The following is a 19,612-nucleotide window of genomic DNA, read 5'->3' as shown; positions in this document are numbered from 1 at the left end:
CTCAGTTTGTTGACCAAAGCGACCCTCCAACTATAGAGCCCCAAGCAAACAAATTACGCGGCTTTAAGTTCCCCCTTCTCCAAAATCCCGCCTGTGGAAAATCCCTTTCCCTGATCCCATACCCTCGGGACGCTTTGTATTTGGGACAATGACATATTTATTTTTGGCACATTCAACCGGCAAACTGAAAGCGATAACGTGCAGTTGCTTAGCTGCCACTTGAACACTCCGGCTCACGTTTTACAAAGGGAATCGAAAATCTTTTGGTTCACAGTTGCGGTCAACAAAATACTTTCAAATAGAAGTACTTCGAAAACCATAAGTAATCAGTGTTATCTTAATACATTATAAGTGAAGTTATACATTATAAGTATGTATTCGAAGAACTTTTTATTTAAATTTAAATAACGTCCGATTATATTGAAATTATTTTAAAATCCTTCTCATTTAAGTTACTATTTTTTTCAAACCCAACTGCAAGATTCCTCCATTCTTCACTTGTCCTGTAATCTAAAAAGGACGATGTATTTCTGAGCCTTTATCCAAGTCCCATGCTGAAAATAGAGCTTGAAATGAGTTTGTATTTATAGATTGTGAAAAGTAGCCTTGCTAGCAAAGAATAGCTTTGAAAGTGCTACGGCCCTAATGAAAATTCATTAGCCCAACATCCTTTTAAGCCAAATGAAACCGAATCTGTCCAAAATGACATTCATTTGCCAAGGCCAGGTCCCCATTTACTTAAAGCTAAAGTCAAATGGCAAATGATGTACCTTATAACCTGGACTTACGTTTTCAAAATTGTTTACTGTTTTTTTTTGAGGTAAAATGTTCATCATCGGGTGACAGAAGCCGGCTGGAGGCCAATCAAAATGTTCTGAGTGCCTTCTACATCCAGTTGTTGCTGCTGCACTTTAAGTAACACACATACGGGAGTCCGACAAGCAGATGCAGGGGTTGCAGTATTAGCCGAACAACTGTCAAAGGCAACAGGCGGAACCAGTGGCCAGGGCTGGCCCACATAAAACAACATGAACGTAGAGCTATATATATATATGAATATATATACATCCGAACGTCTGGGTTGGCCAACTGACCGCCCGACCAGCGGCCAAACGACAAACGGAACGGCAAACAAGTCAAGTGCTCCGAAAAGGAAAAAGGGTTGCCAGCCGACGACCAAGTGGTGGCCAAGCGGAGAATTGCCATTAAGCTGCAAGTTTAAAGCAACTAAAAATGGCAACAAATAAACAGGCAGCCAGCCAGAAAGGAAGAGCAAAGGAACCAGCACCGACATCCACAGCAGGACCTAGCAGGACTTGAAAAAGAAGGAAAGGGTGAAAATTCGGCTGCATTACACATACGACCCGTAATCCAGATTCTGCCCTCAAAGCTGTCGATTCTCTCTGCTCACTAGAGCACTGCACTGGGAGAAATGTTCTCCAGAATATTTTTTAATTATTTATTTAATAATAATAATAAAATAATCAATTTTATTGCCTTGTTGCCATTCTTATTTGTATTGTTGGGAATAGATTGCAATGCGAGTTGTTCTATGAAAAATAGTTTAAAGAAACTTGAATTGAAGTATAATAATTTCATTATTATTTATTACTTATATACTTAAATAAAATTAAAAATAAAACTGAATCTTTTTTCATAAATCCTTTTAAAAATTATGCAGTTTTTCGACTCTGGCGCTCCTGTGTGCGCTTGGGTGTCTGTTTGTGTTTGCATGAGTCATAAGCAAATGTGTGTCCTGGGATATAGGGGGATTATGCTTGTTCCATGTGCTGGCTTATGAGCAATGCCAAGTTTACAGCAAAACGTGTCAATAGTATCCTGGACTTGGACTCTCAGTCCGACTGAAATTTAAGTCATTTTATCCAAACGCCCGCCCAATTCCACAGGCACGTACAGCTGAGCGCCGACATGCCAGTTACGTGGCTGGCTGAGTTGGCTCAAAGGCTAGCTCTCCAGGTTGCCAGGGCTCAGGGTTCAGGGGTCATGGTTCGAGGATCCAGGGGTGACATATATTAATGCCGCCCGGCGACGGAGAGTACATTAAACTGATGAGCTTAATTGGAGGTTACCTTCGGAGCTAACATCCCCTGGTCAGAAAATGGGAGTTCTGTCATTACATCACGTACAACAAGGAATGCTGCCAATTCGACAACGATTCTGCATTCGAAATGGGCATATATTGGGTATCTAGGACCTCTAGATGCTCTTTATATATCTATTCTTTTTTAGAGTAACACATAGATTCTGACTTCGTCCACACATTTTGTCCACTAATCACATTACTGTATTTTACACCTAGTTTCGGAAAGTCCAAAGGACTCTGCCAAAGACAGCTTGTATCCTTAAGCCATTGGGCTGCAGTTTTTATTTCCGTTTCCTGTGCGCTTTGTGCGGTTGTCACGCATCTGCCACGTAGCTGTTGGCCCAATTTTTCCCCTTTTCGGGACCCAATTCTGGTTTCCTTGCTCCAGCGCTTGTGTGAGTATAGCCTCTGGCCCGGAGTCACTTAATTACGAGCATAATTTGTAGCAAATATTTAGTTGGCCGAAACAAAAAGGTGCAAGGGGTTGTAAGCTCAACTCTGTTGGCTGCTTCCGTTAAGAGTATTATTTTATTTTAAGCGACTTGCTGACTTCATTAAGCGCACATAATAAAAAAAACTGGAGCGAATGTAATAACTGAAATAAAAAATAAAGGAAAGGCACTCACAAAAAAATATGCAAATTTTTTTGACCAACTATAAAAACTAGCGCCAAAATGCAAATGTAAAATATTTACTTCCCTGCTCGTGTGATTTCAGCATTTTTAATGGCATAACGCGCCCTCCCCCAGAACACACACGCTCGCAGCAGGTGTTCAAGCATTTTTCAGTCCAATTACAAAACTGCCAAAACGAAGGGGCAAGCACTACCGAAAAAACGCAGAAATAAGTAACCAAACACAGAACACAGAACAAGCAGGAGCAGCTTGAAATAAACGACGGGAACTGTTCGAAATGTACACGTAACTCAAACAAATGCGAGAGCCATTCGTGTTTTGTAGGCCAACTTCATTAAGCCCTACCTGGCATCGGTGGCACCTTAATGAATTGTAGCATTTAGCTGCTAATTTCGGCACGGCAGCTTGCCAGTTGTACAAATTGTTGGAAGGATATTATGCACAGCATGACTGACACTCGACAGTGAAGGATGTGGCTGGGTGTCTGAGAGGTGTGAGTTCCGGGAATAAATAAGCAAAGACTTTCAGTGTGGCTCTTAACTATTCCTGGAGTGTTCCTGGAGAAGCCCATTCTACATATCTATTAAAATTATATTAAAAATTGAATTTGGGGGAGAAGCATTGCTGGTAATAGAAGTTATTCAATTATTTAATTTGATTGTCTAGTTTCCTTGGCAGAAACATAGTCGGACATAACGTTTAAAAAGTTTATCATTTGACAGGCAGATAGGCCGGCAACTGAAAGCGAAACAGAAGCCAAATAAATAAATATCAGAGGGAATATCAGAATAAATGGAGTCACAGCAGCCACGATAACGTTAGCTTTGTTTGTTTATTGAAGCCCAAACAAAAAATAGTCATAACGGTCATAGCAATTGTTTGGCGGGATTACGAGTGGCAGCAAGTGCATAAATATGCAAATTACGGGCATTTGTTCAACCAATCTTGTCGCCGAGCGCCAGAGAGCTTTGCCTCACTTTGTTTGCTATTTTATACATATCGACTAATTGCTCACATAAATAAATTGTTATTAATTTGTGCAAAATCAATGCCGCAGTATCAACAGCGAAAACAATGCGCGTTTCATACACACAGTTGATTCGTTAATAATTGGCATTTATGGTTATGGGGTTCATAAATGATTTAAAAGAAATTTTCAAGTACCTAAGGTGGGTAGCTCTTCGGTTTTATATATATATATATTTCCTTTATATCAAGTTTGAAACCTTTTACGGCGACATTGACTGCGAAGACGGGCATCACTTTTTGCCTTTTATAAATAATTGAAAACCTTTCAAAATATTTTATGCCCCACTTGATAGGTCTTGCCTCGCAGACTTGCGAAAGTAGTTCGTTTCTCGGAGTGGAAATATCGAATAATTAAAAATTCAGCTAGTTTTTACAGCCTCCCACCGGAGAGTCGCCCTTTTGTACTGTTTATTGTTTGGTTGTTGACGCTGCCGACTGCCGCCAGCTTATGAAAAACTTTATTGAGCTCATGAAAATTTAACAACAAAAAAATGTTGGCTCGCTTGTTGTATGGCAGCCCGAAACAAAGGATCAAATCGACCAACTGAATGAACTGAGGATTTGCCAGCATTCAGTTGCTTAAAAGTTGGCCGTACTTTCATTCTTTGCAGCTTCTTTGAAATTCAGCTTGGGCTGTCGAAATATTTATGCAGCTTTCCACGCACATGTTATTGCATATTCATTAATAAAGAAAAACTATAAACTTTTGGTATAATATTTTGAATATTATTTTGATCTCTAAAATGTATTTTTATTTAAGAAAGTAAATGAAAATTACTTTATTTTTTCCATTATGGTTAATTTTATTTTTAGATATGTGATGCCGGCATCCTTTTTCTTTAGCTGCCATGTAAAAAGGGTATTCAATCTGGAGGACCATCAAGTACTTAAGGCATCTCCCGGGTCCTTATGCTTTCATTATTTTTTTCTCTCTGTTCCCTTTCAGGAGAAGGCGATATGCCCGCTAATCTGGCCAACTTCAAAGCTACTTAACTTTTATCCATTTAAGCCATCAACGCAGGCAGGCAGGCAGCTGAAAACAAATGGCAAGAAAAAAAAACTGGTAAGACGCTTGCAAGCAAGCGACAGCATCAGAGCAAGATAGCCGTGCCGAAAGAGACGGGGCTGTAGAGTGAGAAAGAGAGGGTGTATTGTCTGTGTGGCCTGGCGACATTTTCGCTTGACTGCACTGAGAGCTTAAAATGTCGCTCGGTTTGCTCGGTTGCTGCTGTGATTGCGATTGCGGCAGCTGTTTATGACATTACTCATACGCCTCGTTGACCTTTGGCATTGTCGGCGACCAAGTAGTCATCCATCTCGCTCTTTCGGCTTCTGGTCCTGTCTCCTCGGAAGAGGACCAGCACTTAAACTGCAGAGAGTGCAACACATGCAGGTCCATTCCAATGTTGAACAAGTTCTCGGAGCAGTTGCTGTTTTTGTTGCTGCTGTATGGCTTTACTGTACTTCCGCTTCCGTTCCAAGTGAGCAGAACAAAGCTAGGAAAGACTGCTCCTTTCGCACACCATTCACCCAACTCCATCTCTATATTTTCCAGGCAGTGTGGCATCAACAATGTTGCCTGCGCTCAGCCTGCTTAGAAATGCAAAGCAGCGCGCGAGGCAAACACAACACACAAAGTGATTTTTATATTAAGACCACAAGTGCCTGCAACCCGACCACGACCATGCCGTGCTCTCTTCCCGATGCCAGCCCGAGTCCTGTGCCCCCACTTCCACAGAATCTCTATGCTACCGCTTTGCTGCCATTATGATGACTAGCAGGGCAAGCTGATTGCTAAAGAGCGTTCTCGGAGTCTAAGAATTGCACTGACAAAAATATATATTTTAAAAACAAAAAGAAGAAAAAAACAGAATTAAAGTTATGGTGGTAGAAAAAAACTTGTGTTTTTAAATATAATAATATGTTGCATACTTTGAGGCAGAATATAAAATCTTGCAGTAGGTGCTGCAAGTTTCAAGTTAAAAAAAATAAAATATATTAAAATATATAAAAATTAAATGCTTCAGATACCTTCATTTTAACAGTGTTTTCAGTGGTTAGTATGGTAGTTTGCGCTCAGAATGCGCGTTGCATGAGATAATCTCTAGCTATGTGCGTGCCACACGCCAAGCGTTCTTGCCTAGGATTCTGGATCCTGGGGCAGCCCACATAATAGACCGAACATAGGACTGCTGGCAGACAACGAAAGCGCGGATTTTTTGATGGTTAATAAAAATTCCAACATTGTCTTGCACAGTTCATCATGGCGGCCATATAAGCAGAATATGAAGATGCAGTTGAAACTGGTGGAGCAACGAGCGATGACAACATTAAGACGATGCTTGCCACAATTCCTTGTGACATTTATTTTGTTTTATGAGCCAGTCTCAAGACATACCCTGCTCGAGATGTGCTTAAGAATTATATTTAAATTGGTAATAAATTGTAACTGAGCAGTTTTATGGCGGCACGAAGTTTCGTGGCTGTTGAAAAGTCGTGTATGCCCCGAGGCGGCTGCTCGTGAATGACAGGAATTTTGAATTATGCATCGGCGAAATTTGCATACAAGTCAGCGGGGGAATGATAACAAAAGCTCTGCAGATAACGACAGAAATCTAATCAGGATATTGTATTTGGAGCTACAGAGGGGGGAGCTGCAAACTTGGCCATTGCCATTATTCCTTCGTGGAATTTATGCCTATCCTTATTGCCTTTATTTAAAGTCATTGGTTAATTAGGAACTTGTTTCCTTCTAAGCCACATTGCCAGAACTTATTGTTAATAACTGCATCAGGCTAAGAAATAGTTTGTGGCTATGGCCTTAAATTAATTATTAAATGAATGCATACTATTGCTTAAACATAAAAGACAAACAACACGGTGGGGTTGTGTATTCAATTCGTTTGTTTGGCGCATAAATGAAAATGGCAAGCAATCACCTGCAGCCATTTTCCAATCAACCTACGACGCTTTTCCATCCACCCGACAAATCCCCACGCATTTAACGCTGAGCTCAGCTCAGCTTTATGACCAAAACAAACAGAAACGCCACCAACGGCGGGATTTGGGGGGAAGGGAGTGTGCTCACCCTGGATCCTGCACAGCTGCATTGTCCTGGCGTTCTTCATCATCCTCGTTGGCAGCATCATCAGCGCGTAGAATTTAGATTTTCAATAATCAGGCATCATTGAAAAAACAAATGCGCGTCGGATTTTTGGCTTCAATTGAATTGTTGTAGCCGATGAACTCGGTGTGGCAGGGAGTTTTGGATTTGTTACATAAAACGTGATTGGCTTTGCTGAGTGCGTAACAAAGAACGACAGGTGGATGAGAATCTGGGTATGTGGCACAGTTGCAACCACCAATACGAAATGTGCAACAATGGCAGCTGTAGTGAGTAGCTGTAGCATATGTGCTACGAAAACTCACTCTTCTGAAAGGGGAATGCCAATCAATGATTTATGCTTTGGAAAAGTCTAACTCGAAAATCCACGTCTGGCACCTAAAGACTAGAGTAAAATCTGGCAAAGGAAGTTCGAGCATGAGATAGATTTCTTGGCTAATCGGCTTTTGGCTGCGAAACTTTGTTTCTGAGCGCGCTGACCCAGAACTCACTCACGTAAGTCCTGCAAATTTTCTGCTGAATAGGAGCAATCAATTCACTTTCACTTTGGATAATTTGGCCGTACTCGAGGCGAAGTGTATGCGGCAACAGTATCTGCATTGACAATTTGCTGTAAGGTCATGCAACATTTGCATAATTCAATGAGCATACAATCAATGCCAGCCACATAATCATGCACGTGGCCAGAGCCGCCCATGACTCCGTCCGGAAGAAAAAACAGAACAGAGAGAGTGCAGGGAATTCTATTCGAGCAATTTGGTGCGATTAACTGCTCAATTATTTAGGCATCCCGTGGCGCTGGGAGGGAAAAAAGGAACGGAAATCAGAAAGAGAAATCAGCGTCCAACTGGCATGCTCCACTTGCTCTCAAATAGCCGGGCCGGGCAATGGGATCGATCCGCATACAAAACACTTAGTGGTGCAGGACTTCTCGTCCTGGAAAGGGTTGCAATCAATTGACATTGATGTTCGCCAGACCAAAAACTATTTCAATGCCCCGAGCAGGGACTCGTCGCTGTATATCTGCGTCGCATTTTCTCTTTACTTCACTGAGAAAAATATTCTTATGATTTAAAAATGAGGAAGGAGGACCTAGAAGGTCATCAATCTCAGAGATTACATAGTTCAAGTCTTAAGGTAAATATTGTATTCTTCTATTTTTTGATAAAATATTGACATTTCCTGTGTTTTTCTCTCAGTTTGTGTATATGTAAGCCCCTCTCAGCCTCAGTGTCTCGTAAAATCTAACATTTATAGCTGATGACTTTCTGGCTGTGACTGAGCCTAGTTCACGGCTAGTTTGGCATACTTTTAATGGCCCTGGCTGTGCCTCAGCCTCTCAGTTTTCTGTTTTCCGGCCCAGGCTGTAGCTCAGGCTCCGACTCCGGCTCCGGCTCCGGACAACCTTTGTATCATTATAATCCGTGGCCATTTAGTGGCACTATTTGTCGCTGATATGACTCCCTTTACGGGCTGGGCCGGGCATCTCTGCGGCTTGCCTTGCATGCAAAGTGGGCCACTCGAATGCCAGGACTCGTAAAAATACGTTTTATTGCCCAGCAGGACGCGCCTCAAGACATGTCCTGGCCAAAGCCACTTTAATGTCATGCGTGTGTCGAGGTTTTTGTGTGTGTGTTCGTGTGTGTGTGTGGGCGGATGGGCAACTAATTTATATTGGGGGGTGGGGCCACCGGCTCGTTAATTCGCAGCATGGAAACTAAAGTGCAAAGTATGTGAAAAGATGTGGGGCGGAAAAAAACAACAGCTACAGCCAGCACCAACTATAAAACGGCAATAAAATTTAATGATTATGTCAACACTTACAGTACACGGCCATGACGCTTTACAAGACTCACAAGAATGGCCGGAGGAGCCCATCCCATCCCCGTCACCCTTTAAAGTTGTCGTCGATGCTGCTTCATTGATTTTTATATCAATTTTCACACTAATATCTTTTAATATGTAATTTTTATGCATGTGACACGCTCACGACCGTCAAGAACATTGTCATGCTGCTGGCACACGGTGCGTATACGTTATTTTTGATTTTTATTATCAGTTTGCCTTGCTTTTCCTCTCTCCGGCTTTGTTAGTTTCATTGCTCATCTTATTGGCCATTGTTGGGACAACAAAATGGGCTTTCAATAAAAAAATTGTCGCACACATTTCTGCACCGTTAATTAAGTTAATTTTTGATTACATTTTAATAATCAAAAGTTTTGTAAGTGCCTGTCCTCGCGACGGCACGTCCTTCACATCCGACTACATGCTGGAGTTTTAATTTTCCCATGCTGCTGCCATCGAGTGATTTCCTCGTTTTTCCTTCTTTTTTTTATTATTAATAAAATTGTGTTGATAATTTAAAAGTGCTTTGCACGCGCATCATGTGCATCGATAAGCCCCATCATCGTCCTTTCTGCCAAGTGGTGGCAATTAAAATGCATTTAAAAACGGCATTAAAACCATTAAAAATCCATGAGAAACGGCAGCAGTTTGATAAGCTGCTCGAACGAAAGTGTATAAATTGGGTAAGTTAAATCTTTTCAGATAGTTTGGCAACATTTTTTTTTATTTCCAATATTTTCTTTAAACTAGCTAGATGGATATTGTATGGGAGTAGGGTGCTGGTATTCTTTATTGTTTATATTTATAAAGTCTGATTTTGATATAAACTGCCCTTTTATGTCTGGCTCTGGTCGTTGCAGCAAGTGATGTCTCTGTTATCGCATAAATTATTACATTTCGCTGCATCGATTGAATAATGTCCAATGCACACATTTGATTATACCAATATGGTGAATACACACTTAAAAACGTCCACAATGCGTTTTATTTAATTTTTATTCGATTTTATTGTTACGTGCCAGTAACTACGCCCGTGGGTGACTCCTGGCTAATAAATGAGCCTCCGGCCTCGGGCCAGGCATCAGCAGGCCAACGTGACACATGGCGGATGCGTGATTCGTTCCAGACACGTGTCATTTATTGATTTTTAGCGGCCGATGCTGCTATGTTTTATGAAAGATGATTGCCATAGGCGGCAGATAGGGGCTAGGATGCGTTAGCCAAAATTAATAAAGAAATATTTTCTTTTAATATGAAAAGGAATTTGAATAAAAATGGTGCGAAAATGGCTGGGAAAAAATTGAAATAATTTTTATGACAAAATATTGGCACATATTTCATTAGAATTTAAAATTTTTATTAGAATTCAAATAAATACTAATCACTAAAAACTACAATGGAAATTTTTATTAAAAAGTTCACACACTCTTCTCTAGTCGGAGTCGAAGTGTATAAATACTTAGAGTTATTTAGCGTTTACTCTGGCATTTCAAAAATCACAAATATTTAAAAGGAAATAACTGAAAATGAGAGACCAGCTCTGCTGTTGGCATTTCATTGTGCCAAGTTGTGGGAATGCTCACAAAAGAGCCATTAGCAGGGAATTGGCAGACACAGGCTTCCATATGGCAGCCGAAGGATGTGCAGTCAACTTCAGGGAATCCCTTCGAGTATGTACCCTTGGATAGTCAGCATTTTTCAATGGCCTGTGCAGCAGCTGGCGGCTGTTATTAGTCCTATATACAGGGCGTGGCAGGACCCAAGACCCAGGACCCACAGAAACAACAAGAAATATTCTACTCATATTTATGAGAGGCCTGCCAATTCTTTTTCTTGTGGCTGACTTTCGGCGTTGTGTCATTCGCTTTTTAGCCATTAGCACGTACTATCCCCGAAGCGAAAAGAAAGTATATTTATGTGCAGAGCCCGCAGGCTGTTGACGGAATTGGCTTCATTGTTGTAATGTTTGCCTTAAGTCGCTGCGAAGAAAAGAGAACTAAGTAGTTCATTTTAAGATGGGACTCTTTTGTTATAAATTTTAAGTATGGCTAAGTAAAAAAGCAAGCCAAATTGTCGCAAAACAAAAGACTAAATATTCCGCCAAAGGGAAATGCCTAAAATGAAAAATCGGGCGACAAAGCCCATTGAAATGATGGGGTGGTGGGTGATGGTGATGGTGCTGGGGAAATAAGGAATGAGGAAGGTGGGTGCTCAAGGATGTGGGTAGCGGCGGATAAGCAGAGCAGAACACTGGCTGCGTCTTGACACAAATAGGTTTCCGCCCTAAATCCCAAATATCCCCGGAAGCCGATTAAGTGTTGCCCGTAAGCGCGCGCAACAGCATGAAACAGTGCCGTCGACTTCGGCAGTGACTGCAAATTGTCCTCATACAAGGAGCTCCTCAGAAGATGGAGGATGGAGGGTATTGGTAGGAGAAAGGGAAGGTCGAAGGGTAGGTAGGGTATAGGGGCCAAGACAACGAAGGACTAGGAAAAGCATCAGCGAAGCTATCAGGCCCTGCTTGGAAAATAATGGCAAAACACGCTATTTTGGCAGTTCTTATGGGTGAGAGAGGGTAGGTTGAGAAGGTCTTATAGATTTAAAAAAAACTGTACTTAACGTTCTTTAGGAAGGTTTTATCTTATAGCTTCACATGTGGCAATAGTTTCATAACATGTATTCACGAATTCGTTTCTAATCTGTATGAATTGAAAAATTAACCCATTAGTACCTATGTATATACTCTTAAAACCACCCTCGCTGCCTGCCATAAGGCGCAGCCGGCATGTAAACACTGCAAGACACATTACAATAAAAAATTTATCGTTATTATCCTTTTCCAAAGTGCTTTTCAATTGAGGTATGGACAGGCTGGAGGCTCAAGGCTGAACGCCGAGCCCCGTAGGAGGAGAGCCGTCGACTGGCTAACTGACTGAGTGACAGAATGACGGTCATATCCTGTGTGCTTTCTTATGCCGAAGAAAGTGTGTGTGGGTTTTCCTTTCTGCTTCCCGCGATGCTGATTCATGTGTGTGTGCTTTTTGGGAGGGAACGGGTGTTCGAATCGAAGTATGATTGATGGAGGGGCATGCCGTGTTGACAGTATTATCTGCGCGAAGCAACGACTTCATCAAATCGCCGAAAATAACCGCCACAATATGTACGCATCGCAGTTTAATTTTTCCGGCATAAGCGGCGTATGCGTAATATTATGCTCAAACAATTGCCTAGGCAGCCACGCCCAAAGTGTTGATTTCCCTGATCATATTTATTTAGATTTCGCCATGCAATTTGCATGTGAATGTGCTCTCCGGGTGGGGAAAGCAAAGCAGGTGGCAAGGGAGACACTGAGGAGACGGCTTACACGCTTAAGCTGGAAGCGACAACTCCATTTATATTCGTTTCCCCTTTGGAAATTAATATGTCATTTTTGCCACCTACACACTTGGAAGGAAGGGGCCCAGGATACACTCGTAAAGTGTGGAAAGGACACGACAGAGAGGAAAGCCAAGCAATTGCTGAGCTAACGTTAAGGGGTTTCCCACGGCAAACAGTATGAAGCTGTAGAAAAATTGAAAAAAAAAAGGCGAAAAATAAACCAGAACTGGCGGATGAAAGTGGCAGAGCCTGGGGCGTTACCGGCGGGCGAGAGCGAAATAAAAATGCAAATAAAATAAAATAAAAATGTGTCTGTCATGTCAATATTTGCCGCCAGCAGATGAACTCAATTTGCAATTGGCATTGAGTGCGACAGACCTTTGCATGTCCTGTGTGTGCGCCAAGGTGTAGACTTGTCCGGAAAACTCTCGCCGCCTCGCACAAATATATCCATAGACTTTAATGGCAAATCATGGGAAAATTGATTGACATTTTCATTACACAATTTGCCAGACAATGCAAACCAAACGGAACCGATCCGTAATGAAAATGAAATGGGACGGGTTGTCTCAAAGGCCTCTCCACTCGCCTGTTTGTCGCCGGCAAACACATTATGCATATTATGCACAGCAAATAATTAATGCCAATCATTAAAATAATAAAGTGCATATGAGCACTGCACATAAAAGTGCCTTAAGTGATTCCGTTTTAATTGGGATTGCATAATTAAAAATATTTCCACTTAAACCTGCCGGAATATTAATTATTGAACATCCATAATCCAAAAAAAAAAAGAGCAAGACGAACCGAAAGCAATGAATCAACTGGATGGTCCTTCACAGGCTCAAGTGTGTGATGGCATCCTACTTGAATCTACCTGGACTTTTTTCTGGTCTCGTGTTCAACACAAAAACATTCCAGAGCTCTTGTCAAATGGATGGCTATTAATTTACATGCTTACGTTGACCCCGACAAACAGAAATTAAGGCGAGCAAAAGGATTAGGGTCTTATCTGGTAAGTTGACATTTTGTGCAAAATGCAAACCATTGAAAACAACAGACAATTGACTTTTTGAAGAGCAACAACAGAGACGGCCCATGCGGACGAAGGAGACCTCGAGTGCTGAACATTAAATTAATTGAGCAATTAATTAACACACCATTGGCGGTGGGCGAAGACGAAGGAAGAAGGCAGCTCTGGAGGATGCTGGCGGATGGAGGCGGAGGGCTTTCATTTGATGGCGGGAAAAGGCTCAGATTGCTCCAGCCACAAACAAAGAAAGCCATTGAAGACAGCTGGTGGCTGGAAATGCAAAGTGGAGAAATGGCCGCCGAGGCGGGGTGGTTATTAAGGCTCTACGGAGCACGTGAAATTATGAAGTTGAAAAATTAATTCAGCGGCAAGTCGAAAACTTTGAACTTTCAATTATGTGGAAAGCGAAGAGCGCGAAGGAAATGGGTAAATGAAAATGAAAATGAGATTTTTGCCTTGGTTCTTCCTGGCCCCGTGGCTTCTGTATTTTCCAATTTATGTGCTCGAGTGCCGCCGTCAGCTACACTCGAGTAATCAATGATGGGCGAGATATATCCCAGACTGCTTGATGTTCGACTCAATCCAATCTAAAGTAGAATGTGAACAACAACAAAAAGAAAAATAATGGCAAATGTGGCTCCTTCCTAGCTCCTCGCTCCTCGCTGGAGCTTTGAAATGTTATCGATTCCTGACGGTTATCTAATTGTAAATACACACGTCTCGTGTGCCATTTTGGAGTGGAAGTGGCAGTCAATGGAAACCAGTGTCTGACTGATTTGCGACGCCCATCGGCGATGATGAAGGATCTACACATACTGGACAGGTTGTACCACGGAACGGCCGGGTGACTAAATGGAGTTTCGACTCTGGACTTTGTCACCGATTCTATCCGACGGAGAGCGTCAGTCACGGAACCGGACGACATGTGGATCCAGTTAGTGTTGTTCCAGCAACGCCCCATGCTGGCTGACCTACATATGCATATGTAACACCTAAAAGCATAAGTCTGTGTTCCGTGTGTGTGTGTTTCAATGCTTTTTTCCATTTTTTTGGCAGCCAGTCAATGACACTCAGAAAAAAGATTATTTTACTAGTGAAAGTAATTATTAAGAATAACGACTTATGGTTTCAATTGATTGAATCATCTATTGTCTAGAAACGAGAACTAGAATTTTTCTGGTATCCTTAATTAAATGAAATTGATCTTTTTAAAGACATTAATAAATATATATGTATACATCAAGTACCTATCAAGTACAAATAAAACCATGTTTTAATTTTCAAGGTAAATATTGATTTTAACTTTCAGTTATCCGCCAAACAAAAAATCATTTATATTTTTTTTATTAAAATCATGAGTGGCATTGCGGTGCCAATTACACATTTTTCTATAAAAATTCTTTAATAAATTGTGCTCTTTTTGTTCAAGTGCACAAAGAACCCCTTCCACTTAGTCTCTGCACTTTGTCCGCTTGTTAAGTTGAATTTTCGTGTTAAGCGGAAGCTGGATGATGCCCACCCCCCGCTGCACGTGTGCCAGTCACTCACCCGTGGTCTACATGCATTTCCGGTTTAATTGATTTTGCCACAAAATGTGAAATGTGTCGAAGACGAGTCCTCCTGACATTCCACCCCCGACATTTCAGCTTACCTCCAAATAGTGTGGTAAGGGCGTGGCAGGGGCAGCTGTGTCCAGAACCCAGGACTCCTTTCTTTTTGAGGTCTTTGATTGCAGATACTCGGTAAATAAATATTGGCAAAACCAATGACTGATTGAAAGGACCAGAGGACCACTTGGCTCCAACTTGGACAATGCAGGCAAAGTTGTTGGCTTTTGCTTCGAAATTTTGGCCAGTTTGCTAACCTGCTGCAATCAGAGCAATCACGGAGCTCCCCGAAGCTCCCCAACTCCAAGGTGAATCTCAGTTGCCCATGGCAGAGCTTTTTGCAATAATTTCTGAGGTGAATCTCGTCAAAGTTTTTCTACATATCAATTTATTCAAAGTTTTTGATTTAGTTCACAAGCTTAACACATAAATATATAGAATGCTCGGATGTCTTTGTGGGCGAATGTGACATGGTTGTGATGGTCGTGGTGATATGACAAGAGAAGGTCTTAAAACTACAAGGCACAAAATTTTACATGCTCGGTAGTATTGGTGATCCGGAACCAATTTGCCAGTTGGAGAGGGCTAAACCTACGGACTAAGTATTCGGCTAATCTAGCGTAAGACTACCCTTATAACCTAATAAAATCTTAAGCAATGTGCACAGAAAAAAATCAATGTTATTGACTTATTTACGTTTTGATTCTTAGACATTTTAATTCAATTCCATTTAACCTGTTCCAGTCCAATTAAAGATTCGTCTCGAATTTCGTATTTAGTTGCAACTGAACTTGAAATGAGTTTCTGTTAACAATAATTAATGGCCATGATCTACCAATTGAAATTGGAGTGGGAAAATTTAGTGTAAATGTTTCATGTGAAATGCTTCGAGTTGAAAAATATCTACGTATCACTAATCACAATTTTCTGTGTAGAGTGCACTGTGCGTAGAGCCTAACCCTTTTTGAACTTGAGCAGCAGTATAGTGAGTATGAGGAACACCAGAACCCAGGATGAAATCGAAATGAAGCCATTGTACACGGCCGGATTGTCAATGCCCCAGCCGCGTTGCAGGATCGACCTCATCGATTCCGTGGGCTTGGTGAGTGGCAGGAAGGCGGTGGCGAACTGCAGCAGCGGGAACATGCCCTCGATGGGCCAGATAATGCCGCACAACATCACAATGGGCAGGAATGAGCCCATGGCCACATATGTGGCCGTTCGCTCCGTATCCACGGCACAGGATATAACAAATCCAAAGCTCATTCCGCACAGTCCGTTCAGGATACAAAGGGCCACCACCAGCCAAATATCGCCCACCAATGTCAGCTCAAAGAAATAGAAACTAACTATCAACACGAAGATCGTCTGGCTGAGCATCACCGTAAACTGGGTGACCACCTGGGAGAGAAGGATTTCCGGACCCGTGATTCCCGCCACCAGGCATCGCTCCAACATGCCCTCGTTACGCTCGATCAACATGGCACCCGAGGTAATGGCCACCGAAAGGAAGAAGATAATGGTTAGGATCACACCAGGAGCAGCAAAGTCCGTAAAGTTAGGATTCCGGTAACCGTAGATGGGCTGCTCCCACTCCACAGGCACTCGTCCCAGTTTCGGGTTCATTTCGCAGTCCGTCAACATATTTTCCACGAAGCTAAAGAATGTGTACTGGAGATCGCGGTACAGCATCTGCGAGATTTGCTGATCTGCAAGATATTTTTATTTAAGTATTAGAGTTTTAATTTTTGAAACAAACACTTACTTGACCAGTCCATCCGCACGTTTAAGTCCGAGGACTCAATGGTTCCGTCTTCCGCATAGCGCCCTTCTTCAACACGTTCCATCAAGGACTCTGTATAATTCGGCTGGATTACCAAGGCGGCCCAGGCTTTTCCTCTTCTCACCTCCTCATAGGCGGCTTCGTCGTCTTTTAGATATTTCTAGAAGTATATTTAGTTATATTTTTATTGAATGCTATTGAAAAATCACAACTTTTTTTATCTATAATATATTTTCTGTACTTAAAAAGATAACATCAATCAAAATTATACGAAATCCCAATATATTTCTCAGTAAGAAGCAGGCACGGCAAGCGTGGGGCGGTAAATACCAACAGTCAATCAAATACTCATTCAATTAGCTTAAAAAGTCATTGCACCTGCCAGACAGATGGCGAAGGACTTGGAGGAGTGGCTGCTTTTTCTGCTCCGACTCTTGGTGATGCCACCGATATGGGTGTTGTTGTTGCGCAATTAAAATCGGAGCCGCTGAATTATTGAGCAACGCATGCCAGGATATTCAGGCTGCCAGGATCCCGGCCCGAGGGCACTTCCTTTCTTGGCAGCTTTGTAAGCGGTTGGTGGCGCTCTGCTCATGCTGCTGCCGCTACTGTCTCTTTGTGGCGCTCGTCCCGCTTCATTTCCTGTCGCATTGTTTGCTGCATGTGGGACGATGTGCTGTAGTTCGGTGCTACAACAATAAAAGTAACTCCCCGTAATTAATGTGCGTACTTTGCGCCAAGCGATAAATTCAGCGAGGCAAACAAATCAACAACAAAGGAGAGGCGTTTGCCTTCCTTTAGCGTTTCGTGTTGCCTACTTTTTTGCGGGCCATGTTCTTGTTGTTGTCAACAATATGTTTGTGTTATCTTTAACAATTTCATTTCCTAGCGAAATAAATAATGAAGTGAAAGCCAGCTTCCCAAAATGTAGAGCATCCTCGGATCTTGAGCTAGTTCCCTGCAAGTGCTTACACATTTATTAAGTTGCCTTCGAAGGGGAAAACTTTTCCTAAACTTTTGGCAGTCACTTATGTTGGCACAATAGGCCGCAGACTAGGCAGACATCGACTAGGCCAGAAAACGAAAAACAACCGCAAGTATCCGAACTGAGGGGGAAAAGCCAGCCAAAGCCACAAAACTCGGGACTCAGGAGCGTGTATTGGCATTTGTGTTTGGGCTAAGCTGGAGCAATTTTGCGGCTTCGAAATGCAGTTATTTAAACCGAAAGGGGATAAGGCCGAGCAGGCGTGAAATTTACGCAATTGCCACATTAATGCCGATACAAATGAACCCATTTGCCGCCCCGACATCCGAACTAGATTGTGTGTGTGGTTTAATTTGGCTCATTAGATTTGATGGCAGAGATGGAGAGGAAAGTTTGTTGCCCAGATTTTGGGGCGAACGGTGTAGATTCTTTGCGGAACACCTGAAGCGGAGATTCGGGTGAGCGGTTTACGCTAGAGACTTGGAATAAATTATAATGCAAAATAGCCCTTCATCCATAGCCATGGTAAGAGACAATCAAACTGCAGGACTTGAACAACTTTTATTCTACTATTTAACCCCAACTTCAACATTGTTTATGACAAACTTGAGCCACAAACTATGCGCAAATGAAGTCAACTTGGTCAGAAGCTCAACGCAAATGAGCTCGAAAGGAGCTGGTAGAAAAACTTTCCCCAGCTAGTAGCTAGTAGCTACCTTGGCAATTTTTGTTTCGACTTTGCCTTAACTTGCCTCATAAAATTCTTCTGGCTAAAGGTCTGAAGAAAAAAGCCACTGGAAAACTCGAGCACTAACTTCAACTTAAAGCTTTTCGCTAATCAAGTACCATCAGGAGCGTAGTCCGAACAGGGGTCTCTCAGGAAGCATGAAATCTTTCGACTACGCCCTTCCCCTAATGAGCCACGTTGTCATGCCTAATGAACTTTTAATTAGAAGCAACGACAACAGTCAACGACATCGGCTGACCACAATATGTTTTTCAATTTACCCATAAATTAAGAGTCCTTTTCCGGGCTGGTAGCCGAGGGGAACTTTCGCAAATTATTAATGCAACCATTCACGAAGCTGCCTCCAGGAGATAGAGGTTGAAGTCTCCCTTTTCTGTTCCAAGTGTTGTCCACGAAACAAAGGCCAATTTTTCGTTAAGACAAGGGTAACTACTAACCAAGATGCGTTTGATCTGGACGACGATGAAGGCAAAAGTAAAAGGGAAACATATAACCACAAGGCAAAAACCCCAAATAATTGGAGGAGGAACAGACTTTATCTCAAAAATATGCAGGAAACTTTAAAGATTCTCTTAAGGTTGTGTATACTCTTTTGAAAAAATGACAGAATAAAAACATGTATATATTTGTGAGAGGTTTTAGGAAAATTTGAGGTCCATTTGATATAAATAATCCTTGCCACGTGGCTATATATTTAATTAATGTTTAAAACCTCTTCGAAAGTATCCCAAAATGAAGCATACCCCGTGTGACTGCATGGCACATAGAATTGTTATTGAAAACAACGAAAAGACTCGCTTTCAATACTCCGGCCAAAATTCAAATTTTGTTGACCCGCCCTCGAGGGTCGCCCGAAGCCGTCGTTTGCAAGAGGACTGGGTAAGATGGTGCGGTGTCTCAGACCTGGCCAAGTTCTGATGGCACGTTGATACGCTGTTCATTGACCAAAATTAACTCGGCCTCATCTCCCATCGTCTTTCGTTGGAAAGGGGCCTTTGATGCGGAGTAAAGATACACCGTCGCGTATTATTTTTTCGGCGTTTTTTTTATTATTGTCCGAAGTTATACAAATTTAGCCTGATAGCCGGTGGTTGGGGTGGCGCGGCGGAGTGGTTGCCCCAGCAGCTTTTCAATTTCCAAAGGTAAAAAGTTTTCTTCACAAATTGCCAGTTGAGGCATGCGGGCGGTTGCTGGCCCTATTACTGTTGTTGCCGGGCGGCGGTCTTTATTATATTGTTATTTGAAAATTAAGGCAAGTTTAGGAGGTCACGGTCCGTCGGCGAGATAATTTTATTGGACATTGAGATCTCAATGCTGATTTTCTTTCATTGTCCCTTCCCC

General features: G+C 42.1%; 1 protein-coding gene across 1 annotated transcript in view; it reads right to left on the bottom strand.

The window, feature by feature from the left end:
* Window positions 1-15,126: 15,126 nt before the first annotated feature.
* LOC6503424 (ABC transporter G family member 20) overlaps window positions 15,127-19,612 on the bottom strand; it is a 66,174-nt gene continuing 61,688 nt past the window's right edge. The window contains exons 8-9 of the mRNA XM_001967418.4: window positions 16,521-16,698; window positions 15,127-16,464 (exon numbers count right to left, since the gene is read on the bottom strand). Coding sequence (XP_001967454.1) covers window positions 15,710-16,464; window positions 16,521-16,698 — 933 coding nt within the window. The 3' untranslated portion in view covers window positions 15,127-15,709. The remainder of the gene's footprint in view (window positions 16,465-16,520; window positions 16,699-19,612) is intronic.

Source organism: Drosophila ananassae, chromosome 2L (assembly GCF_017639315.1).
Source record: "Drosophila ananassae strain 14024-0371.13 chromosome 2L, ASM1763931v2, whole genome shotgun sequence".
Classification (NCBI taxonomy): domain Eukaryota; kingdom Metazoa; phylum Arthropoda; class Insecta; order Diptera; family Drosophilidae; genus Drosophila; species Drosophila ananassae.
Note: the sequence above shows the minus strand (reverse complement) of the source record. Positions and strands in the feature narration are given on the sequence as shown.